Below are 27,134 nucleotides of genomic sequence, written 5' to 3' on the forward strand. Positions count from 1 at the left end.
CCCTAGGTATTGATTTATGGTAATCTATATGATTTTAGTTAAGTTCTTGCACTTGTTGGAGTTGATTTGGAGCTTGGAATGTGAGTTGGTGATTTAATTGGAAGCTTGTTTGGACTTAATCTTTGGTTTTTGGCATATTGGGAATCAGCCAAGGTATGATTTCGGTTTACTCTATGTAATATATAATATTTTTGGACACTTAGGCTAGTGACACATAGGATAGGTTGGATTGTATTGATTATTGGATTTGATAATGCATGATGGTCTTTGATGAGTCCATATTTGATAATATATTTTGACTCAATTTTGGATGGATTCTAGCACATGAACTCACACATAAGCACCAAAAGAGCATGCTTTTGTGTTTGATCCCTAATTTGATTCAAAATGTGAAAACATGCGTTTTAATGCTTAGATTAGTTATTTTTAATTTCGCTTTTATGTCGTTCGATGCCGTGATATAGTTTGTGAGTGATTTCAGGCCTTGGAGGCAAGAATGGATGGGCAAAAATGGAAGAAAGCATGTACAAGGGAGAAAACATGAAGAAAACAAGGAAAAGCCTACACAGAGAAGTATGCGAGTGCACAGTCTTGCGTGCGCGCGCACAAGCGAGAATTTTCATGTGTCCGTGCGCACGAGCACCTATGTGTACGCATAGGTCAATTTTCAGTCGAGTGTGCGGATGCACACGTCTGTGCGTCCGCACAGGTCCCTGCATGTGATTTCATTAATGAAACACGTACTGCGCGAATTTGGAGGCCCTTGGCTCATTTTTTGAAGGCTAAAATGCTGTTTTGGAGTGCTATATAAAGGAGACTTCAACACTTATCAAAGGGGGGAAGCATTGAAGCATAATTTACATAGTTTTCATAGTAATTAGGAGTAGGAGTAGGAGTAGTATAGCTTTGCTCTCCTAGGGTTTATCAATTTCCATTGTAGCATCAAGCTTTGATTTGTGAATTTACTTCTTCAATTGTAAGTACTCTCAATTTCCTCTTTAATTAAAGCATTTTTACTTTCATTTCCTTTTGGTTAAAGTTACTTGTTCGTATTTGCAATTTTGTGTTACTTGAAGTTTTGATTAATGAATTTACTGTTTCATGCTTTCTTTATGTTTGATTGCTTGTTCATGTTTGGTTTTGTTGATAGTTAGTTATTGTTTTCCATTTTACTTTGCAATTTTCCATGTTTTACTTTTATGTATACAAGGTGTTTGTGAAAATGCCAACTCTAGATTTTGAGTAGATTTTCTCACCTTGGCATGTGGTTTGAATTCCTAGGATACTAGAGTCATAATGTCTGACATTTAGTGGTAATTCTTGGGTAGTTAGTTGACTCTTGTTTCCATTGACACTAGCCTTTTATCAACTAGTTTGGTAAGTTGGTTAGGACTTATGGATTAAGGTCAATTATGCTTGCTTGACTTACTCCTCGATGGTTGGGGTTAACTAGGCGAGATTGACTCATCATAATTACCATAGTTGTGGTTATGCCGATGATAGGACTCCTTGGATACTCATTCCCAAGTCAAGGCTCTTTATTGCATTTATATCATTTTCACTAAGTTTTGATCTTGTCTTTCCCTTTACTTGCATTTACATCAATTTTACTCATTGCTTAGTTCTTTTAATCTTTCAATTCTTGCTTGAAAACCCCCCTTTTTCTCTTAACAACCGAAAGCATAACATTTCATTTTGCATTCCTAGGGAGAACGACCCGAGGTTTCATTACTCTCGATTAATTTGAATTAGAAATATTAAACTTTGATTTTGAGGATAATTTGTTGGTTTGGACTATACTACCAACGAAGAATTTGTTTTGCTATTTCCGAACCATCGTGATCTCCACTCATCAGTCTTGTTAAATTGATAATGTGTGATGATGTTAATGCTTGTGATAGTTTTGATGTGTTGAGATGAGAACTATGATGATGTATGATAAATGAAGCTTATGAAAAGTGATATTTGGTGCAAGTTGTTAATATTGGATATTGATGTGCAAATTATGGAATTGATGGGTTATAGAGGTGGAATTGATTGATATAGGAGTTGAATTGGTTGAAATGTGATGGAAAGGTAAAGTATAGTATTTGGTAGTGTTTTATGGTGAGATGGAATAAGTTTTGAATTAGTTTGGTTGTGAATTATAAGATGTTGAGAACTTAGTGAACTTTGGTGAAAAACAGCTTTTGGGTGAACTTTGACGAATCATACCTTTTTCATGGTTTTTGAAATTGAAGAAATTTTATATCAAATTAAAGATAATTCAAGGAGCTTTAAAACGGTATAGATTTTGTAGATATCCAAAATTTGTAGAGGAAGATATGATCGTTTGAAGTTGGTGTCAAAATCTGATTTCTGTGATGTTGCAGAAATTGTGAGTTTTGATTTGTATGCGCACGCACACTGCTGTGCGGGTGCTCGGAGCAGGGGAAATGTCATGACTTGTGCGTATGCACACCTTTGTGCGCACGCACAACCTGTGAATTTTTGAAAACTTTTGAATGCACACGCTTGTGCGCACGCACACACAAGGACATGCCTTCTGTTGAGGGCGATCGCACACTCTGGTGCGCACACACACCCTACGAAATTTGCAAGTTGTGCGTACACACAATATCGTGCACATGCACACGTTGAAAGGTGCATTCTTTTGAGGGCATTCACACGTATGTGCGTGTACGCAGAATGGAAACTTTTACTTACTATGCGTACGGACACCTTTATGCGTACGTACACTTTTAGAAAACTCCTTGGGGAATGCATACGCACAACCCTGTGCTTACGCATACCCTGCCCTGTTTTTCAATAAAAATCTTGTTTTTAACTGTTTTACCTTCTCGGCAATCTTGTGAACTTCTGTGACATTTATCTAAGACTTTCTATCTTGTTTTTAGGTGTAAGAACATAGAGAAGGCTTTAGGTGAAATCAATTAGGTATTTTCTTACAAAAAGTTTAGAAAATGGAGACTTAGGTTTCTAGGGTACTGAGGACGGATTTGGTTGAGTGAGAAAGCAGAGTATTGTGTTGATGATTACTGATAATGAATTGTGGAAGTGGTGAACTACTGATTACTGAATGAAATGATTTTTGAAAACCACTGATGTAATAATTTTTAAATTGAGACTGTTGAGACGTTATGCGCTTGGTAAGGACGGTGGTTAATCCGGCTTGTCGAGGTCGCAGCGGCGACGTAAGGGCGGTGGTTAGTTCCGCTTACATTGAGATGTGAGGTCCGTGGCAAAAATATCCCGCTCACATCCCTCCGGAATCACTAGAGTGTGCAGGCACTATATCCTAGACCATGTTCCGGGCGCGATATCTCAGGGGTTACCACTATAAGACCGAAGGGTGACATCTCCATGGAGATGTGTCGGATTGGCAGTTGAACCGACAATGTGATATCACAGCCAAATAGGACAGGCATTCATCATATACATATTCTATTTGTTTGATTGCTTTGCCAACTTGTATTGTGTGCCTAAGTGTTTAACATGCCTAAATGCTTATTGAATTACTTGATATACATGCTTATACTTGTGCTTTACTTACATTGTAATTATCTGTGTATTCTACTGGGATTGAGGAGGTTCGGAAGGCGGTGGCGATGGGATCGCATGGCGGTTAGGCAGGCGAAGGCTGTGGGACAACGGAGAATTCTTAGATTCGAAATCCACTAAGTTAGATCCCCTTATTTTTTCTCTAGGGTTTTAAGTAATGGTTTTAAATGCACTTATGTTTTAAGTCTGAATCTCTTGATGAATATGAAGCTCTAGGATTGCCTCTGGCATTGGTGCGCGAAATTGAACTCCGCAAGTTTCGCATAGATGAATTGGCAAGTGCACCGGGTCGTCTAAGTAATAACCCAGGTGAGTGAGGGTCGAATCCCACGGAGATTGTCGGATTGAGCAAGCAATGGCTACCTTGTAAATCTTAGTCAGGCGATTAGAAAAGATGGTTGTTTATTTGAAAGCATAAACGAAATAGTAAAGAAGGAAATACCAGATTGATTGTGAAAATAGTGATAAAGGTTCAGTTAAAGCTTCAGAGATGCGTATACTTTCCGGATTAACTTTTCTTACTGTCTACTTCAATAACGAGTGGTTTATTCAATGGCATCCATAATTGACTAACTCATGTAGCATCCTCATCAAGTTAGCCTCTTCTAAACCATAGCAGTCCACCATATCCGAGCAACTCATGTCCTCTCATCAAGTTAACTCATGGCTTCCCACTATAGCCAAAGGTGAAGACCTAAGCAATCCATTCCCCTTCGTGATCCTACTCAAAACGCCACAGACAAGGTCGGATCTTCCGGATCAGGGAATGTTGCTTCTCAGACTCTACCTTTAATGCCACAGAGACCTCAGCAACCCATGGTTAACAGGATTTTATGTCACTTATCCAAAGTCACCCAGGCACTCTCTTGGAATCCGCAGTGCATTCTCTAGCTATGGTTCAATGCTGTCCAGGTCAGGACTCACACGAAACCCATGTAGAACAAGGATGATTGTCACGGTTCATCCTCAATTCATGAGATGAAGAATGAAAATGCACAAGAGAATGGAATCAAACGTGTATTAAAATAGAAATAGTAATATTATTAATCCATGAGAATCAGCAGAGCTCCTAACCCTGACTTAGGAGGTTTAGTAGCTCATAGCTTACAGAAAGTAATGTGAATTCGAAAGAAGTGGAAGAAGATCCTAAACAAGGGTGATCTTCTTCTATATATAATAACCTAATAACTAATAACTACAAAATTATGATAGACTAGACTATAGGTGTGAAAATCCACTCTTGAGCCCACTTTGGTTGAGTACTTGGGCAAAGCTTGGTGTCCAACTAAAGGAATGGGCGTTGAACGCCCATTGGGGGGTGATTGGCGCTACCTTGTGCTTCTTGGTGGTGTTGAACGCCAAGAATGGGGTGGAATGTGGCGTTCAATGCTGGCTTAGGTTTTTTTGGGGCATTGAACGCCAGAAAGGGGGTAACTCCTTGGCGTTCAATGCCCAATATGGGTAGGCTCCTTCAAGGAAACGTATAAACCATTATATAATGCTGGAAAGCTCTAGAAGTTAGCTTTCCAACACCGTTGAGAGCACATTATTTGGACCTCTGTAGCTCCAGAAATGCTCATTTAAGTGAATAGAGGTCAGAATCTGACAGCATCTACTACGCTTTCCTTGCCTCTGAATCAGACTTTGCCAAAACTCCTCAATTTCAGCCAAAAATTACCTGAAATCATCAGAAAACACAATAACTCAAAGTAAAATCCAAAAATGTGAATTTAGCACTAAAACCTATGAAAATATAAACATAACTAAAACAATATGAAAATGATGCCAAAAAGCGTATAAAATATCCGCTCATCATGCGTCCAGGAGTCTTATATCTTACATCACTGGGGAATGTTACCATACTGAGAACCTCCGGTTCTCATTTCGTACTCTGTTGTTGTTTTTCAGATGCAGGTCGCAACCCACCTCGGTGAGTTGCATTGATGGTGACAGAGCGGAAGATCCTTGCTATGTTTTGAAGTCTTTTGATTTATTTTGATTAGATCTCTCACTTTTGTATTTATCTATGCCTTAGAGGCTTACTTTGAGAGAAATATTGTATAAGCTATTTAACTTTCAAAACTCTATATGTTTGTATATAACTAGCCGGCTTAAACTCCGCGGGCGGCGGCTAGATCCTTATGACTATTATACTTTGATATATCTATATGTATGTCTTGATATTTGTTCGTAGATCTTGTGCCTCGATTAGCGTAGCTTCGTGTGAACGTTTTGCACTTTTAAAACTCTATTTTTGAGCTTATTTCTTCATCGGGCTTCTAGAATTATTATTACTTTTTATATGTATTTATGTACAAGATTTAGAATTGTCGTAATCTTTGATTAACCTTTGCTTTATGACGTGAGGTAAGGCTTAGGGTAATTAGAGTGTTACACTAAGCTCAAAATTAAACTAATTCTAAGCTAGCTAAGACAAGCAAAAATGCAATAAAACTACAAACAAAGAAAAGGGTTAGAAAGATGTTACCATGGTGGGGTGTCTCCCACTTAGCACTTTTATTTAAAGTCCTTAAGTTGGAAGTTTTGAGAAAACTCTTGTTATGGTGGCTTATGTTTCCATTCCTCCTTGAATCTCCATCCAAGCCTGCACTTCAAATCTCCTCTGGGATCCCATATTCTAGTTTCCCGTTCTCCTTCTTGTTGATCTCTATGCTTCAAGCCGGATGAACAAACTCTCAAATTACCCTTGAAGCAACCCAACACTCTCCGAAAATCACTCAATTGTGCTTTACATCCCACTTGAACTCCAATTCTTGAATTAGTTTTCTTGAAGAACCTTGGATTCACTTGGAACCAACACCCTTTTCTCCACCATACAACAACTGGTGCACGAATTATAAATCACACTTTTCACAACTCGTACCACTAACCAGCAAGTGCACTGGGTCGTCCAAGTAATACCTTACGTGAGTAAGGGTCGATCCCACGGAGATTGTTGGCTTGAAGCAAGCTATGGTTATTTTGTAATTCTTAGTCAGGAAATTAATAATAAACATGGTTGGGTTTATGAGAAGTAATTAACATAAAATAAATAATACTTGTTATGCAGTAATGGAGAACAGATTGAGGATTTGGAGATGCTTTGTCTTCCGAATCTCTGCTTTCCTATTGTCTTCTTCTTCACGCACGCAAGGCTCCTTCCATGGCAAGCTTTATGTTGGTGGATCACCGTTGTCAATGGCTACCATCCGTCCTCTCAGTGAAAATGGTCCAAATGTGCTGTCACTGTACAGCTAATCATCTGTCGGTTCTCACTCATGTTGGAATAGGATCCATTGATCCTTTTGCGTCTGTCACTACGCCCAACACTCGTGAGTTTGAAGTTCATCACAGTCATCCCCTCCCAGATCCTACTCAGAATACTACAGACAAGGTTTAGACTTTTCGGATCTCAGAAATGGCCGCCAATAGTCCTAGCCTATACCACGAAGACTCTGATCATAAGCCAAGAGGCTAAGAGATATACACTCAATCTAAGGTAGAACGGAAGTGGGTGTCAGGCACGCGTTCATAGGTTGAGAATGGTGATGAGTGTCACGGATCATCACATTCATCAGGATGAAGTGCGAGTGAATATCTTAGAATAGAGACAAGCGTGATTGAATGGAAAACTGTAGTAATTGCATTAATTCATCGAAACACAGTAGAGCTTAGTCTCTAAAAGTAGTATTTATACTAAACTAGTAGCTAGGGTTTACAGAAAATGAGTAAATTAAGATGGATAGTGCAGAAATCCACTTCTGGGGCCGACTTAGTGTGTGTTTGGGCTGAGGATTGAGCTTTACACGTGTAAAGGCTTCTTTTGGAGTTAAATTCCAGGTTGCAGCTTGTTTGTGGCGTTTAACTCTGGTTTGTAACCTGTTTCTGGCGTTTAACTTCGGAATAGGGCAGAAAGTTGGCGTTCAATGCCAGTTTTCATCGTCAAAACTCGAGCCAAGTATGGACTATTATATATTTCTGGAAAGCCCTGGATGTCTACTTTCCAACGCAATTGAGAGCGTGCCAATTGGGTTTCTGTAGCTCGAGAAAATCCATTTCCCGTGAAGCAGGGTCAGAATCCAATAGCATCTGCAGTCCTTTTTCAGCCTCTGAATCAGATTAAAGCTCAGATCCCTCAATTTCAGCCAGAAAATACCTGAAATTACATAAAAACACACAAACTCATAGTAAAGTCCAGAAATGTGATTTTTGCATAAAAACTAATAAAACTATACTAAAATCTAGCTAAATCCTACTAAAACTATAATGAAAATACCCCCAAAAAGCGTATAAAATATCCGCTCATCAACAACCCAAGAAAGATCTTAATTTGATGGTCCATCTCTAAGATATCATATTGATGTGGGCCAATGAAATTCATCGGTGAAATTGGTACCCACTCAATTTGCTCTTGAAACGAAATGGTTTCCCTAGATTCTTGCATGAGGACCTCTACTTCTTGGTTGTCAACTCCTTCCTTACCAACCTCTTCTTCCTCTTCCCCATCACTTAATTCATACTTTAGAGATTGTGTAAAGTCCACATCAACATCTTCTTCAAATCTAAAAGGGAAAGGTTTATCAAGATCATTGAGTGGATTGACCAATGCGGACAAAGAATCATCATTGATGGAATCTATATCTTGATCAATCTCCCTCAATTCTCCCTTTACCTCTTCCGACTCAAATACTTCACTTTCTTCCTCTTGTTGCAATTCATTCTCTAACCCTTCTTCTTTCCTTTGAGGCTCCACGTTCTCCTCCTCAGTACACCCTTTAGTCGATCCTTCACATTCTTCAAGAGGAGTGCCTTGATCGGATGAGCGTAGGAGGACTAAGCGGTTCAACACCTCGGCTATGGTAGCCATGAATTGCACTTGCGTCCTTTGGAATTCTTCTTGCTCTTGGAGGAAATCTTGAAGCTCTTGTTGCCCTTGGGTCAAGGATTGGAGAACTTCACATTGTGGTGAAAAAGGGGTTTCATTGTTTGGGAGAAAAGTTGTATATGTGGGAGGTGATTCATGTTGATGAGTATCTTGAGGTGGTATGTAAGGAGGTGGATGGTGGTGGTGGTGTAGTCTTTGAAAATGTGGTGATTTAGGGTTATGTTGGAAGTATGGGTCATAGGTATATGGTGGTGGAGGTGCATAATCAAGATGAAATCCACCATATCCTTGGTTTGAGTATGTACATTGGGAAGGGTTTGGCTCATTGTAATATGGAGCAGGTTGCTCCTTCCTCAATTGATTTCTCCATCCCATGGTGCAACCCAAAGTAGAAGTTATCATTCCCTACAAAATGATCACAACCATACTCCAAACAAAGAGGGTGATAACTCATAGAGAGAAATAGAAAATAAGAACAAAAGACATCAATTAACAAAAGAAACAAAATCCTAATTACTAACAAAAGCAAACAAGCAACCCAAAAAGTATCTATTCACACAATTCACATATTCACAACAACCAAAATTATAGCACTCATTGCACTAGCTCTCCGGCAACAGCGCCAAAAACTTAGTGTGTGCCGGATCGTCGATTAGGAAATATCTCCCTCAAAAAGGAAAGACATAGAGTTTAGCATTGCATGTATAGTCCCAACTGACAAGGCAACTCACAACCAAAGTTTAAAATAGAGATGTCACAATAGAACTAGTGACCACAAGCGCACAATTTTGGTTGCGAGATCAAGGGGGTTTTATATAATGAAGCAAGCAATTAAGAAATAAAAGAACAATCAAAATTACAATTAATAAACCAATAAAGAAATAAAAGAAATATCTATGTAATATGGACAAGTAATGCTTTAAAATGATGGAAATATGGTTCAAAACATAAATGGAACCTCGACTTGGGATGAGTTATGGAATTCCTTCCTTGCCATAACCACAACTATGATAATTATGATGGATTAATCTCACCTAATCAACCCTTAACATCGAAGAGTAAGTCAAGTGAGCATAATTGTTCTTAATCCACAAATCCTAGCTAACTTACTAATTACCTTAGTAAAAAACTAGCGTTAGTGGAAACAAGAACAACTAACAACCCAAGAATTATCACTAAATGTTGGACATTATGACTCTAGCATTCCATATACTCGTTTCCCTAAGTCAAGGAATGAAAATCTGCTCCATATTTAAAATTGACATTTCATCAAACACATGGTAGGCATCATAAAATATGGGGAAATTGGAAAAATACTTAAAACTATGAACAACCAATAAACAAAATCAACAATGACAACTCAAATAACATGTAATAACCACTAAACATCAAATTCATTAACTAGAACTCAAAATTCCAAAAGTATATATGTAATGATAAAGTGAATTAAAACTATAAGAAAGTGTAGAACAAGTAGTATAATAAAAAGAAAAATTAAGAAATACTTACAATGGAAATAGCTAGAATCCAAGATTAAAATTGGAAAATACAAACTTGTAGCATAAATCCTAACTAAACCCTAAGGAAAATTGAAGGAGAAAAACTAAGCTAAACTACCCTAAACTACCTAAAAATATGCCTAAGTGTTGTTTATTGTATGGTATCTATGGTGTGTTGCTAGCCCTCCTTATATGCTCTAAGGCCTTTAGAAATGGGCCAAAATCTTCCCAAAATGTGAGCCACGTGACTTTTTAATGAAGTCACGCACAAGGACTTGTGCGTACGCACAGGATGTTGTGCGTATGCACACTTGGCTGTGTGTTTCTCCTTTGTTTTCTTCATGTTTTCTCCTAATTGCATGCTTCTCTTCCACTCTTATCAAGTCATTCAAACCAATTACACCTGAAATCATTCATCAAAAATATCAAGGCATCGAATGGAATGAAAGTGGAATAAAATTGATTAAATTAAGTGCAAAATAGCATGTTTTCACAATTAGACATAATTTAGAGAGAAAACACAAAAGTATGCTATTTAGATGAATAAATGTGGGTTTATATAATGAAATCCACTCAATTCAATCCAAAATTTATCGTCAAATATGGATTCATCAAGCAACAAGGGAAGTGAAAGAAAGAACACGCAACAGCCGAATGACCCACCAGCTGAAGGTGGCAATCCATGTAGTCGTCGTACCCCCTTTCTCGTCTTCGAATGCACTGAGGATAGTACAAACTTTTAAGTGTGGGGAGGTCGTCTGACCAATCGGCCAATTTTTGGGTGAAAATTTCTAATCTAAACACTTTCACATTTCATTTATTTTTATTTTATTACTAGGTCTTTTAGAATTTTCAGTTGCATTTTCTTGGTTTGCATATATATAATAAGCTTAGTCAAAATAATGAAATTTTCCAAGAAATTTATCTATAGAGCATTCCAAAAAATTAATTTGAGTTGATTTTTTTTCGTTGAAACTTGCTTGAATTATATATTTTGGAATATGTTTTTGAGCTAAGAATACATAAGCTTTTGAGTTTTAAGCCTAATTGTGTGGTTACATCATATAACCACTATTTACCTTCACTACAAGAAAATAAGCTTTCTGCCACGCTTTTAAAGCATGCCGAAAAGTGCTAAAAAGGGTGCCGACAGCTTTCCGCCAAGCTTTTTGAGCTATCGACACGCTTTTGAAAGGGTCACATCCGTTAGCGTGCCGGTTGATCTATCGCCACGCTTTTCTTTATCTATTGGTACACTTTACTTTTTGCCATGCTTTTATCTATTGGCACGCTTAAAAATGTGGTTGTATGTATAACCCTGTAGCCACGCATTTAAAGCGTGCCAAAAGATAGATGTACAGCCACGCTTTTAAAGTGTGCCGAAAAATGGATATACAGCCACGCTTTTAAAGCAAGCCAAAAATTAAAAACTTGTCGTTACACTTCAATAGCGTGGCCTAATCCTTTTTCAAATAAAAAAAAGAAAAAAAAACAGAAATACTGATAAGTTAATCTTTCAAATAAAATAAAATACTAAAAAATCAATCTTCCATTGATTTATATAAATTTTTTACATGATAAAACATGAATAAAACATTTAAGAAAAAATAAATTCAACTTCCAAAATAAACATTTTAAAAAATTACAATTCTATGTTAGAAAATCATGAATTATTAAAATAGTAGTAGCTGCTGCTGCTACCTCAGATATTTCTGTGTAACATGAGCAACATTGCAAGGTCCTAGAAGTACTTCCATTGATGTTTCGTTTAGTAGGATACTTTGAAGTTTCCTATAGCAAATAAAATTCAAAAGCATCCTGAGAAATTTGTAGCTTCCTAGAAAAGCCAATTTTATACCATACAGCATCCTAAAAATCTATCTAAATGTTAGATTAAGAGAGGATACAATCCATGTCTTACAATCTTGAAAAGAAGAAATAACTAAATTCTTCCTTCATTTAGTAATTAGAAGAGCATTTAAGATGATAACTCAGGATAAATCATTTCTACTAATCAACATATCTATATTTAGTAGTATAAACAACAGAGCTAGTTCATGCTGAGTGAATCAACACAAGTGACAAGAAATTTGAAATGTCATTTTCTCATGCTCCAATAACTAGTATATTTTACAAGAACACAGTAAAAAGTTTGTAGCTTTACCATATCAGGAACTTTAGTTTAAAGCACAAGGCAAAATTAACAGCCAAAGCGCTAGGCAAATGCTAATACTATATATGAACATCAATTGCAAGATTGCAAAAACCAAACTTTGAAGTGGGTTTTGTCAAATTCAGCTGCAGAAAGCATGGCAAATAGAAAATTTTGAGGCAAATGAAGTGGGGAACTCACTGGGACAGCGAAAGTGCTTGACTTGGAAATTGAAGGTTACCAGCCTACAAAATTGTGGGAGGGCGATTAAAAAGAAGAAGTTGGAATGAAAAGAAAGCTCATCAAAATTCACAGCACTGAGTTAACATACAAATGAAACCTAAAAAAAAATTATGATACCTTGATAGCTAAAATTATGAAACCTAAAATTATCATCACTGGTTCAGGTTCCAAACTTTGATGTTGTTGTTGAAACTGATACTCCTGCTGTTGCTGCCCCTGCTCCTTCTGATGCATCTGCTCCTGTTTCTTCTGATGCATCTCACCACTATCAACAGATTTGTAAAAATGTGATTATTAACAAGTACGTATCTATTACTTCTTCAGCAATTCAATGCCGTAGAGTTCAGCAACATATATGAAGAGGAATGTATTGAGTGCTGACCTTATGATAATGGATTGATTTACTTCATCTGCAATGTGTAAAATTTGAACAGAAATCTTTCTGTGAATATATAGTAAAACTACAGCTTAATAGAGATTCCAAAGAAACAGAGAATCCCACTCGCCTCTTATCATCTCGTTATAAGCTGCATCTGCCACAGCATAAACATGAGGATTATCATTACATCTCTGTTTATAAGCTTCTACGTATTCACTTCTATAAATCTGGACATCTTTGAAGGGATTGAGTGCAATTAAAACTGGCCCTGCCTTGCTCTGCATACAGAACAAATACCATATGAGGGAACATAGATGAACAGCCAAGCAGAAATACAACCTAGAAGAGCACACGTACGTAAATCAAATCTTGAGTGTAACGACTCTTAAGATTGTAAAGAACTGAGGGTTCATTTAAGTAACTAAGCTGTATAAGATCATCCACACCCTCTAAAATGTCGGGATTAGCCGGTAGAAGTGCTAATCTGGACACTTTCATAACCTGCAGTAACAACCACAAACATGTTACCTTGAAAACTTTATTCCAAAATGACAAAAATGCTTAGAATTTTACATTTCCATTTGAAATCGAAACGCATGCTTCCTCTTCTGAAGTTGACTGTATCTTTCCTAGTTCCTAGTTCCCTTTTTGTTGCCTACACCAAACTTGAAGTTTCTGTAGCAACAACAAAAATTAGAAACGGAAGTTTAATGTACAAACACATGCTACTAACAAATTACCAACTCTCAATCTATGCCAAAGGTCAGTGCTAATAGATAACTTAAAAAGAGTTCATCAAAATACATACCTTTCTGATGAAATAAGCAATATTATCATCCTCCAAATCCACTTCTCCTGTTGGAGAAGAAACCACAGAAGGTACAGCAGAATCAGCAGTAGAAGCAACAGCAGAAACATAAGTAGAAACTTCAGAAGAAACAGGAGCAGATGCATCAGAAGGAGCAGTAGCAGCAGTAGCAGGAGTATCAGTTTCAACAGCAATTGAAACAGACCATTTTATCAAGATGAACAGCAGCAAGCCACAAATCCAAAGTATTGAGTGCACATTCTCTCATGTGCTTCTTGTTGTCACGAAGAGATTTCAATATATCAGCCAGAATACCCTGAAACGAACAATAAAGCACAACTTGAGATGACAACACAAGATTATTAACAAGATAGAAAATGCAAAAGCATAAAACGATCCAACAAGAAATTATCAAAACAAATAATCAGAACCAACAAGAAATAATCATAACCGCAAATCCTAAAAACAATCAAAACAAAAACAAATCCTCTGAAAAAAATCAGAACAAATAAATAAAAAATCATAACAAAAAATTAAATAATTAAGCTTAGCAAAATGAGGAAAAAATCAAATAATTAGAAGTTTAGGTAAATAAAGAAAATAAAAAATCAAGTTAAAACCCTAAACCAGGAATCGAATCTTTACGGCTGTCGCCAGCGATGCATCCGGCTCCGAGCTCGACGGAGATGCCACCGATCGTTTCCTTCCAGATCCATCCGCCGATTCATGAATAAAGAGAGCATAAAATAAGAATAAAAAAACAGCATAAAAACAGCAGAAATCATTCAATAAAAAGCAAGAAATCACTAATCAATTCAATAAAAAGTTAACAGTAGAAAACATTCCGTTAATCATCCAATTTTCTTGATTGATTTCTAAATGGAGCATTTTAAAAAAAATGAAGATGGAGCACAACTGAGCACTAACCTTCGAGCAGCACGACAAGCAGAACCATGACAGAGAAGCGAGTAGAACCGCAACAGAGAGAGGCGAGCAGAATCGTGACAGAGAGAGGCGAGTAGAACCGCGACAGAGAGAGGCAAGCAGCACGACGACCAGAACGGCGAGAAGGACAGCAAGAAGAATGGCGAGCTGGCTAACACAACGACGAACCTGGTTGCAATCTTGAGCGCGAAGGGTGGCGACAGTGAGATAGATGGCGGCGTGATGGAGGTTGGGGTTTTCTGGGTTTGATGAAGGCTGGGTTCGAGAAGATGACGATAGAGATGGATGAACGACGAAGGCTAGGTTCGAGAAGATGAAGCTAAACGCTGAGGATGGATGAACGACGCCAAGGCTGGGAACGCTGAAGATGGATGAACGAAGCCAAGGCTGGGTTCGAGAAGAGCTTTCGAGAAGATGAAGCTGACGACGCCTTAGCTTTTAGGGTTTAAAAGTTAATTTTTAGGGTTTCATTATTTTTTGTAGTGTATGTGTTGTTGTTATCATTTTTAGTTAAAAGTGAATTTGATAACAATGTTAAGTTAGTGTGTGTTATTGTTATCATTTTTAGGGTAAAATTTGATAACTTAGTAAAAAAAAGGTTAAGTGTGGGAAAAATTGGTAGGAAACTAAATTTTAGGGGAGGGAACTCTATCGGCACGTTATTTTACCGTGCCAAAATAAACATGGTATAGCCACGCTTTTCAAGCGTGCTGATTTCCCTCTATGGCCATGCTTTTTAAGCGTGACAAAAAAAAGGTGGCCAAATTTTTAATCAGTGGCCACCCTCGTAAAAGCGTGCCGATTTTCTTCTATCGCCATGCTTTTCAAGCGTGGCAGTAAAAAAGCGTGGCCAAATTTCAAATAAGTGGGCACCCTCGTAAAAGCGTGCCGATTTCCCTCTATAGCCACGCTTTTTAAGCGTGACAAAAAAAAGTGTGGCCAAATCACAAATCAATGGCCACCCTCGCGAAAGTGTGCTAACAGGCTTTTTTTCTTGTAGTGCTTCTCGTGTGTTATTCTCTATCTATAATTGTAATCTTTGATTTTTTTTATTCTTTATATCCATTATTTTGTGTATGAATGCATTTATACTTCATTTGAGCTTACTTACCCAAATGTCCTTACCCTTTTTTAACCAATTTTAAGCCTGTTTAATCCCTTTTGTTCTTTATTTTAGCACATCACTACCCCTAAGTAAAAAATAATAAATGTCCTTAATTTGGATCTTTGATTAGCTTAGGCTTGTGAAAGTGTGTATCATTTAGGTGTGAAAAATTTGTGAATATTGGTTGAGATAAAAGTGTATTTTTGAGTTTTCATTAAAAATCTTAGAAGTTGGGTACATACTCATGCATTGAATGTTGAACCATATGCATTAATCTTTTTGTATATATTATGTTATTGAAAAAAAATGAATGAAAAAAATAATATAAAAAGAAAAAAAAAGGAAAAAAAGAAAGCAATAAAAAGGGGACAAAATGCCTATAGAAAAGTAATAATAATAATGCATATGGATTGTGATTAAAAAGAAAAAAATTCATGAATGTATGAAAAGGTCAAGATTAGGTAGTTAGGTTTGCATATGAATTATATAGGTTATATGTGTTAGGTGAGAGTTTAACTTAATCAAAGATTCAAATTTCAAGCTCACTTGACCATATGCATCCTTACCTTTACTCTAGTCCCATTACAACCTTTGAAAAGTTCTCATGATATTTGTATGCATGAATTAAATAATTATTGATTGTTAGATGAAACACAAATCTTAGAAAGCATGATTAGAGGAGAATTGAGTGAATCAACCCTATACACTTGAGCGATTAGAGAGTATACACATCTGTTGAGGAGTTTGATTGCTCAATTTTATATTTCCACCTGTGATTATCTCTTATCTTCCAAGTTTATAAAATTTTTTTGTGACTCAATTCATTTGTGGATTTGACTTGATTGTGATTGCTTAAACCCTTATGTTTATACATGCTTTCTTAGAATTCGAATTAGTTTGACCAAGTAGATACATATAAGTAGTTAGATAGTATTAGATAATATAGTTGCATGCATATAGATGGAGTGCACATAGATAGTTTGCATAGAATAAATGTTGATACCCCTTTCTTATATCTTTCTTGAGTTAGCATGAGGACATGCTATTGTTTAAGTGTGGGGAGGTTGATAAACCCAATTTTTAGGGTTTATCTTGTGTTGAATTTGGTGGATTTTATCAACTTATCTCACATTTATTCAATGAAATAGTATGATTTTATGAATTTCTTTGGAATTGCAGTTAAGATTGAAAACATGCTTTTTAGACTCTTAATTTACTAAATTTAATTCACTTTAATTTCATTCAATGCCTTGATGTGTTTGTTAAGTGATTTCAGGCTTAGAGGGCAAAGATTGGATTGAAGAAATGAAGAAAAAGCATGTAAAACAGGAGAATTCATGAAGAAATGAAGTTTTGGAAATCTGCCGATTGCGTGTACATGTGACCTTTTGCATACGCGTGACCTGAAATTTCGCCATGTGGCACGTACACGTGACCTCGCGCATACGCATGACACGAAGCACGTGACTCACTTAAAGAAAATGTGGCTAGCAATTTCTGGACCTCTTCAAGCCCAAATCCAACTCATTTCTGAAGTATTTGAGGCCAAATTTAAGAGGGAACAATGGGAGAGAAATTAGAGTAGCTTAGTTATCATGCTTTAGATTATTTTATAGAGAGAGAAGCTTCCTCTTTTCCCTAGAATTAGGGTAGATTTAGGTTAATTTCTCTTAGATTTAGGTTTTAATTCTTACTTTGATCTAGTTTCAATTGCTTTTCCTTGTTTAATTGCTTTGATTCTCTTAGTTCATCTTGTTAATTTCTCATTTGTGTCACTTTTAGTTTCTTGAACCTTTGTTACTTTTAATTTTATTTAATGCGATTTGATGTTTTTATGTTTATTGGTGTTTAATTTAGTTGTTATTATTGTTATCTTACATTTGGTAACCTTAGATTCTATTATTATTATTGCAATTCAATATTCTTTTCTTTTTATGCACACTAAGTGTTTGATAAATGCTCGACTTAGTCTTGGAGTAGATTTTTGAGCATTCTTGACTTGGAAAGAGAAATTAGGTAATCTTGAGTCATTAATACCCAACTTGGACTGATGATAATCTTGTTTCCATTGATACTACTTATGGATTGGGGTTAACTAGGCCTAATTGATCTTCTCCCGTTATGGAGATAACATAATAGGCTTAACCCTTGGTAATTATTGTGTTATGATTAATGACTAGGATAGAAAACTTTGATTCTCAATCCTTGCCATGAATGCCTCTTTAGTAATTGTTATCTTTAGTTGTTTTCTTTATTTTATTGCCATTTAAATTATTGTCTTCTTATCCGCAAACTACCCCTGTGAATCTCATAACCGATGATATGCATACCTCATTGCAATTCCTTTGAGAGACGACCCGATGTTTAAATACTCTCGGTTATTATTAGTTTGCATTGTGACAAATAAATTAAATTCTGATGTGGGTCAATTGTTAGTTTGGAACTATACTTGCAACGAAGAGATTCTTTTATTGAGAAGGAATTCTGAACCGACGATTCTCCCCCATCACAGCACCAAAATGACCGAACCACAAGCTTAATCACATACAACAATATATCAACAAAATTAAATATAAAGTCAATCAAACTCCATCAATAATCAATCACAACAACCATTCACTTATCCAACATAAATTTAATCGGTGAGATTTTACCAAAACTCTACCTCTGTATGAAATCAAAACAACAAAAACTCCAAAGAAGCTTTTTGACCGAGCTACTGAAGAAGAAAACGTCAAAAATCATTTGTGCCTCCTAGAACTCCAATTGGCCAAACTCAAGGGGAAGGGGAGCTACGTCACCGTCAACTTCTATCGAATAAAGTCACGCCAACATGTAGAGGAGGAAGATATAAACACTTTTATCGGATTAGATTTTTTTATTGGAGTTACGGATTTCAAGAAACCGAACTCGAAAAATTTGGGGGTTTCACGGTTTCTTCCTTTCTCTCTCTCTCGGTTCTCTTTTCTTTTTCTCACCCAAATGAACATTTGCATTGCTGTTTTGATGATTAAGAATTATTGGTTAGGTGACACATGGGGGGTTGAGTGTCGCATTATAAGACTGCCAAGTTAGTGATTCAAGTTATAAATATGTTAAACGGATAATTATGAAAGTTGGATATATTAATTAAGTTAAACTTTAATAATCATAAAATTCTATTTAATTACTTTTAGTAAAATAAATTTCTTAAAAATAAAATCTCAACAAATATAATAATTTATAAATAACTTAACTATTTAATTTTTAAAAACTTAGGATGTTACAGGGGGTCCTCCTATCATGACTATCACGCCGGTCCTTGTTGTAAGACTTGGGACCAAGATTATCGTGACATTGAGCGTTCTTCCGGTTGACATTCTAGTTCTTGCACTTAGCTACACATTTCTTACATCGCATGGCCATAATTTTCTCCCAATCCCGCAAAATGTCATCGTCTAGAAATTTCAACTTGTTGGCATTCAAATCCTGGGAGAATTTGTTGTTGTTCCTCAACAGTATTGGGATTAGTCTCATGTCTATCTCCATAGAGTGTCTCCTTGTGAAGAGTGTTCAAATTGATGACTAATTGTATCTTATGGTCAGTCATTGTATCAAGTATATAGGATCCCCACAATGACGTCAAATGTTTGTACTTTTTGTGGAGGTCACGAGCTTACGAGATACGCATGTTTAATCGATATAATGAGCAATTATTTTTGTTTGGAACAGCATCAAGGAAAACATTCTCTACACCTATTTTGCATGGTATGAAAATCAAGATGTGTTTGATTTATATTTTTATTTTCTGTTTTTACTTTTAGTATTTTCTGTTTTCTAGATTTTGTGAAGAAAAAAGTGTAAATAATAAAATCCTGTTTTCTATTTTCACCTCCTATTTCACTTTTTCCTACACAAAATCCAAAAAATAGAAAACATTGAAAATAAAAATAGAAAATAAAAATACAAACCAAACACATCCTAAATGTTTCTATTTAACAGGTACCAAGTACAAAATTTTATTTTCTTGGTCAATTTTGTAGCTATAGTCAACCAATATTACGAAATTGCGAGATACTACCCAAAAACAAAAATAGTGCAATATTTATTCAAAATGGCAAATGTATTGTTTTTTATTTGTTTGTTTTTTTACCCTTAGTCACTCTCGGGTGATGCAAGCAGCATTCAATGATGTTCTGGACAAGATTCGGGGAGGCTGGCCAGCTGGAAAGGGAAATTGCTTAACAAGGTGGGAAAATTATGTTTGATCAATTCAGTAGTGGCTGCGATTCCTTCTTACCGCATGCAAGTATCTTTCTTCCCTAAAGGAAACAATAAGATAGAATCTATAATGCGAAACTTTCTCTGGAAAGGTCAAGTTGATGGTAAAGGCATGAATCTGGTTAGATGGAAGGTGTTGGTCACCCCTAAGAAGTTTGGTGGTTTGGAGACTCAAGATCCATTTTGTGCAATTGTTGCTCTTCTTGAGAAGCTAGTTTGGCAATTTTTTATATCCAAACAAGTTATGGGTTCAATTGTTAGCAAAAAAATATCGTTCCTCTCCCCGGAGAGTATTTGAGTCGGTCTCGAGAGATGGGCTCTTATGTTTGGAAGAGTATATGTTAAACTTGGGATCTCTTGAAGGATGGCTTTGTTTGGTGCATTGAGAATCTAAACCAGAACTTTTGGTTTTCTAATTAGAAAAAAGAGGTGCAGCTTTGTCATGAGAAGGATTATATTCATATCTCTAATTCGAATCTCCAGATCTTGAATCTTTGGTTTTCTGGATTGTGGCACCATCAGAATATCTATTCTCCTCTAAACTAGTTTTTGAAAGCCAACATTCTTTCCTATCATCCGGATGTACAAGCAGGTTCAGTGGTAGGATAATTTTGGTCTGGTGTGACGTCAAAGGTTTGTGACTCTCGTAGTGATTACTTGTGGTTCAGTAAGATGAAGTTTGGTTGGAAAGACTAGAGGAATTGGCTTTGGCTTTGGCGTCAGCGTGTTCCAGAGAAGCATAAATTCTTGGCCTGGCTTGATCTTAGGGAGGCTCTGCCCATTGTTGCTTTTCATTTCAAGAGTCTCACCATCGGACAGTTGTCCATGATGTTTTTTTGGTCAGGAATTGGTTGTTCATTGTATTCGGGAGTGTCTGAAAGTTCAGCTAGTTTGGCAGGCTTTGGAGATTTCTGATCAACCTCTGGATTAGATGAACTGGTTCTTGCTTCATAGCAAAGAGTGCCATTTTAGATTCTCTTCTAGTCTATGATTGATTTGGCATTCCAGGAATAATGAGATCTTTCATCCACACGAGTCTTGGCATCTGAATAAGGTGACTAGTATGGTATTTTCCTTGGAAAAGAAACTTTGGAATGTTTTTGAGTTGCAACGAGCTTCTATCCCCTCTACTATTAATGGCTCATGAATTCCTCCCTCAGTGTGTACTTTTAAGATTAATTGTGATGCAAGTTATCTTGGTAGTGGTGATCATGTTGGTTTTGCTTGTGTTAGCAGAGATTGAAATGGAAGTTGGCAACGAGGCTGTTTGGGAACGTTGAGAATAGTAATATTTTATAAGGAGAGTTATTTGCTATTTGGAGATGATATCTTCTAGCATGGGACTTAGGGCAAATAAATGTTATTTGTGAAACACATTGTGTGGATGTCTTTATTTTTGTCAATAATTTTTAGGATAATTCTAATTTTGTTGATCTTTTAGTGCTGAAAATCTAAGACATCATGTCTTGAAAATGACGTGTTGATTTCGAATTAATTTTGAGAAATGCAAATAAAGTGAGACATCGTGACAAAAATAACAATGAAAATTCATTGAAATTCTCATTATCTTAAAAAGAATTTGAGAGTAATATTTAATAGAACGGTTTGCTTTTTAAGCCGTTCCTTATTTTTTGTTTTTTCTTTCTTCTTGTTATGTTGTTGTCTTGTTGATTTTCAGTCACCAAAATAAAATGTGTGAATCATAGTGCACAGCATGATAGCATCCGATGGGTAAAATTTCACACGTGGCTCCTCCAATATTTTGAAGCAACCTTGTACTCTTAGTAGTCTAGTAGAACGGTAGAAGAAGTAGATTCGGTAAACCCATTGGCTCCGTTCAATATATCTTATACTTCTTCAATCACTTCCTCATTACCAGAATTCAAATGCTCTCAACAACCCCCTCCTCGTCTCTTTGACTTTGACTTTCTGCTACTCCTTCGAATGTTCTCCACCAACAGCAACGCAACCTCTCTCTTCTTACCTTCTTCAAACCCTACATCCATCTTCCGAGCTCGCGCCTCCGCCGGAGACCTCTCCTTTCCTCGCTTCTTTCACTCCCTCGCTTCCGCCGCCGCCGTTGCCGGCGGTCTAGGAGCAGCTGGCGGAGGAGGAGCCTCCGACGAAGTCACTGGCGGAGCAGCAGCGAGGCGCGGTGGCGGGAACGAGGGGAAGATGAAACTGAAGGCGAAGGAAAAGAAGTGGTCTCGGAATAGAGAGAGTTATTTGTGGGACAACACTGACCCTCTCCCTCTTCCCATGACTTACCCTGATTCCTCCCCTGTTTCCCCCGATGAAATCGATAAGCGCCTTCAATGCGATCCCAATCTTGAGGTCGTCTTCTTCTTCATTCTCGAAATTCTGTGTTTTTTAGCTGTAATTTAGGGTAAATTCGACTTCATTTCGAGTAATTTTACCTAACTGCACTAAAGAATTCAGTTTCTTAATTCATTCTTTGTCGCTCAAAATCGGATATTGATTTGATTTTATTATGATTGTTCTTGTTGTGTTTAGGATTGTAAAGAGCATTCCTTGCATGGGAATTGGTAATGCTATTGTTCAACATTGCCATCTCCATACCTTCTTAATGTTTCCATTTTGTGACTAGTAGTTGTATGAGGGAATGTTTGAGAGGGCTGAGATTTATAATTTTAGGTAGGTTTTTACTATATTGAATGTCATGGAATCATTTTGAGTGGAATGAAACGTGGAGTTGCTTCAAGCTTCCATTGCGTTGTGGGATGGGAACCTTTTTTGGTAGTTATTTACTTCCAGTTCCCAAATCCAAGTTCAATCCCATTCCAGTCATTTCACCCAAATTAATTCTGTCAAACAGTATATCATTCCATCCTATATTATAAAATATGCAAATAATGAAGCTTAATTCCATTGGATTCCACTTTGTGCTGCCACTTTCCATCTTTCAAAACATAGCCTAGGTCAATGCAACATAAATAATATCACAAAGAGGGTGATTAAACTCTTCAGGTCATATCAACATTGGTTAGGGAATTTTTATTTTTTAATAATATATTAGATAAATCTAAATCAATCCCAAACCCACCTAATGCCCACATTGTGCTTTTCTGGATAAAGACCTTGTAGTCATTGTTATTCTGCTACAGCTTCTCAAGCTGCTTAAGTTTCTTTAGGGAAAACAAAGGGAGAAAAGAGTGGGAAGGGGGGTTTTTGCAGAACTCGATTTCGAGTTTCAACAATTTATCTACTGTATGCTATCTATTTATTTAGTGGCTTCAATCAAATGCTAGTTAGGTTTTGTTTTGAACAGGTTCATTTTCTTGTTACATGGAATTCTTAGGTTTAGGCGCCCGTTTCTATGAGTGCCTTGTGTATTCATGACTCGTGATGCTTGATTTATTTTTCCTATTTGTAATGGTCATTAATTGTTACTTGTGCAACAACTTTCTGTATTAAAATTTAGATTTGTGTCATCTTAACCTTTTTCAGTATAGAAAAGTGGTAGAAGAGTGGTTACTAAAATTTGAGGAAAAAATATCGAAGTATTTAAATTTAAAAGAAGATTTTTCACATGATATAAGTTTATCTCTTAGATATGTAATACTGTTTTCTAGTGAACATTTTAAATTACAACATGTAGCATGGAGAGAAAGTTTCACTATTTCTCCTTCGGAATTGAAAGCACCTTGATTTAATATACTGCATACTATCCATATGTGTTATGTCACATGAAATGTGGGTCTCAAGAAGCCATTTTTGTTTAGTTTAAACTTTATATCAGATTTAAAACTCTGTCACGTCTTTAGTAAGTTGCTCTATTTGTGATCAAATAACCTCCTAATATTTGTATGAAAGAAGATCTGTGAGTTGTTCATTTAACTCATCGATGAGTTGGGACAAAATTATTCTGCTTCTAAAGTAGATTATTTCCGCTTACATTCCATGCAGTTTTTGCTGGATATCTCTATGTGGTGTGTAAACTGCTAATTGATAGTGCGAATGGCATTTGTGTAGTTCTATTAATATGATTCATGTCATTTTAATATGGTTTCATAAAATCTGTACTTTTTAAGACTTGTAACATAAGAGTTTGTCCCCACGCCGCCACAATGACAATTTTTGTTGACTAAATTTTGTGGGATATGTGAAAAGTGTACTTGACTGTTTTCTTTTTATGTGTAAAGTGAACACGTAGAGTCTTTCCTTCTTAATGGTTGCAGACTTCTCTTCTTAAATTCTCAGTTTCTCACTTTACAAGCAATGTCATTTTGAGGATCCAAATCCAAACTATAAGGAAATAGGGAGCATCCTAAATGACATCTTGTTTAATCATCACTTTAGAAGAGCAATTGGACCTGGATTTTTATAGGATGCACTCACAATGGAAATTCTTGATAGAGTAGTTAGCTTCTGACTTCTCCTTCTACAAGCATACCTACTTTAGAGTATTCAAATGCAATATTATGTTGAATCATGTGATGCTTCATATTTTTATTTTGCATAGCACTATTATAGTGTTATGTGTAAATTGTATTAGAATTTGGTGGCTTTTGGCTTTGGTTTTGTGAGCTTTTTTTTAAACACATACATATTAATTATAGAAAAAAAAAAAGGGGGGAAAGGAAAAGATGTAATAGGGAGAAGGAAAGACTCAAGTGGTACACATTCAATGGTACTGATCAAGGAACTTGTCCTGATTCAGGATGACTTTAATATATATATTTTTTCATGTCATTATTATTGGCTGTATTTTCCTTTGATGGACATGTATGATGTTTCAAATTAAGGAAAAATCTTGGGTGGCCTAACTTTGTGTCAACTTTCTGAAATTCCTTCTGCTATGTATTCTTCACTTTTGCTCAAATTTCTGGTTTTATGATTAGTCAACTTGGTGTCACTCGTCCACGTATTTCTTTTGCAGGATATGTGCAGAAGATAACAGCTCGCAAGGACATCGACGTGATGGAGGATTAGGATAATGGAAAGCCCCCATGATGACACAGCTTTTTTTAACCTTTTAGTTTTTTCTCCTTCGGAAATTATACTGTATTCAATCTTGATGAGCAATATTCTTCTAAACTATGGGTCAAAATATTCATGTAAATCAACATTGGTTAGATTGAAAAATCTCCGTAAAGGAATATATAACAAGAGCACACTTGGTTCTTTTTGAGGGAATGTATTCTTTTCCATAAACTGTGTGCCTATCTTTTAACACGCCATATTCTTTTCATATTTTGGACCCCTACATCTCCTTTTGGCATCTTTAGTTTCGTGGTCATCTGCATATTGTTTAGGAATAACCTATAGTAAAAGATTGGCATGATGAGATGTCTAACCAACTTTTTCTCTCTCTGCCTAGTATAAAAGGCAATGTTCCTCTATTACATGCCATATCACAGCTGAGAAAGCAAGCAATTCCACTGTAATAGAAAAATGTCAACAAGCTTTCTTGATTTCCAATACAGCCTCTCAAAGAGGAAGTACCTGAGGAAGCCGTCGCGGATGTTCTCGAGGGACAAACAGAACTCGGGTTTGAAGGCTGTTTTCCAGCCTAATGTAGATGAGATGAAGCAGGTGTTTGACAAATTTGATTCCAACAGAGATGGGAAAATTTCTCAGCAGGAGTACAAGGCCACCCTGAGATCTCTGGGCATGGAGAACACGGTTCAAGAGGTGCCAAATATTTTCCGGGTGGTCGATCTGGATGGAGATGGATACATCAACTTCAAGGAGTTCATGGAGGCTCAGAAGATGGGTGGTGGGGTTAGGACGATTGATATACAGAGCGCATTCCGGACATTCGACAAGAATGGTGATGGGAAGATAAGTGCAGAAGAAATTCAAGAGATGCTGAGGAGGCTGGGAGAAAGGTGCAGCCTTCAAGACTGCCAGAAGATGGTGAAAGCGGTGGACACTGATGGAGATGGCATGGTCAACATGGACGAGTTCATGACCATGATGACTCAGTGTAGGAGAGTTGCTTAGATGCTTATGGTTATCATGTCTTGAGGTTCATGTTAGGAGCACTCAATAAAAACCATATGCCTTTGTGTGTGCATGTTTATGTACAAAAAATAAAGCTGGACCTAAGTGTTTGCAGTATGGTACAATTACACACATGTATAGATTGTTGAAGGTAAATGAACACATTAAAAGTCTGAAAAAAGCCGACGCAAGTTAATACAGATAGATGAGGATATGTGTTTTTTTAACCATTTTTCTTGGGTTTAATACTCACTGAAAGATGGGAATGGAGCTTACTTATTTGAGAGGGTTATTCACTTTGTACTTCTGTAATATCTGAGGGATTAGTCATTAGGCTTCCAGCCTGATGAATACCTGGTGGAAACAAAAAAAGGTCCAAAAAAAAAATAGAGGTTTGGTTTATCCCCAAAATCACTATAAGAAGTATTGCATACTTGCAAATGATAACTTTTCTCAAAAAGTCAATGATATCTATCTACTAAGAATGTTCTAACTTCTAGAATTTCAATATATTTGTGAGGGAAAATTAGACACTAATCTCTAAGTTATTTGGTTTACTTGTTAAGAAATCCAATATCCTTATTTTCTGTAACAAATGAACATATTTCCGTACACACATACGTAAATAAAAACTCATTGGGAATTTAAAAACTTATTTGTTTGGGCTAAATTTTAATTTATTCCTTAGCATTTCAAATACCTTATTTTAGTCTCAAAAAGTTTTAAAGTTTAATGTTGTTTTACTGTTAAATTTAACACAAATAATTAATATATTAAAAAGCCAATAAGACGTTTGATTTTAGTTCGTAAATAAAACTGATCTATCAACGATTACTAATATAAAAACTTTTCATTGAATTCTAGAGCATCAGAAAGAGGAGGAGAAGAAAAAGAGTTACAAAAAAATTTTGGTTATGTTTCTCTAATACACGGAGATAAGAAGGTATGACTTAATTAAACTTTGTTGATGTTCACGTTACTCATTCATTAATTATTCATGTCAAATTCATCAATTATTCTAAATATTAAAAATTAAAATAATACTTTATTCAAAAATAAATTATATATCTGACAGTATTATAAATAAAAATAACTAATTTTATATTTTATATTTTTATCTATATTTTGCTTGTAAATATCAATCTAAATAATTTAATTATATTATTTACGAGATGATGATTATTCTATGCAGTATAGTTGTTTCCAGAAGCACATTCATCTTTAGGTGTGAAAGTGCATCAGGCTACTCGATATGAGTTTATGGCTTGGCTTCTTTTAGGTTTCGGCACAGCCGCACAGCTAGTCTTTTTTTTTATTTAGGAGGCCAAAC

At 36.2% G+C, this 27,134-nt stretch overlaps 2 protein-coding genes across 10 annotated transcripts; one reads left to right on the forward strand and one right to left on the reverse strand.

Moving 5' to 3' along the window:
* On the reverse strand, positions 9,872-14,681 carry LOC107624088 (myosin-1). Of its 9 annotated transcripts, none has more exons than XM_021113304.1 (11): positions 14,455-14,681; positions 13,733-13,843; positions 13,528-13,646; positions 13,293-13,394; positions 13,077-13,220; positions 12,847-12,997; positions 12,723-12,750; positions 12,458-12,605; positions 12,299-12,342; positions 11,647-11,736; positions 9,872-10,348 (listed from the first exon to the last, which is right to left on the reverse strand). In XM_021113304.1, exons 5-11 carry the CDS (start codon positions 13,215-13,217, stop codon positions 10,330-10,332), a joined length of 621 nt encoding a protein of 206 aa, XP_020968963.1. In that variant the 5' UTR covers positions 13,218-13,220; positions 13,293-13,394; positions 13,528-13,646; positions 13,733-13,843; positions 14,455-14,681; the 3' UTR covers positions 9,872-10,329. The 9 variants fall into 9 exon arrangements, with proteins under 9 accessions (XP_020968963.1, XP_020968960.1, XP_016182023.1 ...); XM_021113301.1 differs by adding an exon at positions 14,173-14,230 and having other exon boundaries at positions 13,528-13,843; XM_016326537.2 differs by adding an exon at positions 14,155-14,230 and having other exon boundaries at positions 13,528-13,843.
* Positions 21,553-26,297, forward strand: LOC107623417 (calcium-dependent protein kinase 16). The gene is made up of 4 exons (XM_021114588.1): positions 21,553-22,171; positions 22,352-22,383; positions 24,700-24,761; positions 25,224-26,297. The coding sequence occupies exons 1-4, from the start codon at positions 21,782-21,784 to the stop codon at positions 25,802-25,804; spliced, it is 1,065 nt and encodes a 354-aa protein (XP_020970247.1). The 5' UTR covers positions 21,553-21,781; the 3' UTR covers positions 25,805-26,297.

Source organism: Arachis ipaensis, chromosome B10 (genome assembly GCF_000816755.2).
Source record: "Arachis ipaensis cultivar K30076 chromosome B10, Araip1.1, whole genome shotgun sequence".
Taxonomy (NCBI): Eukaryota; Viridiplantae; Streptophyta; class Magnoliopsida; order Fabales; family Fabaceae; genus Arachis; species Arachis ipaensis.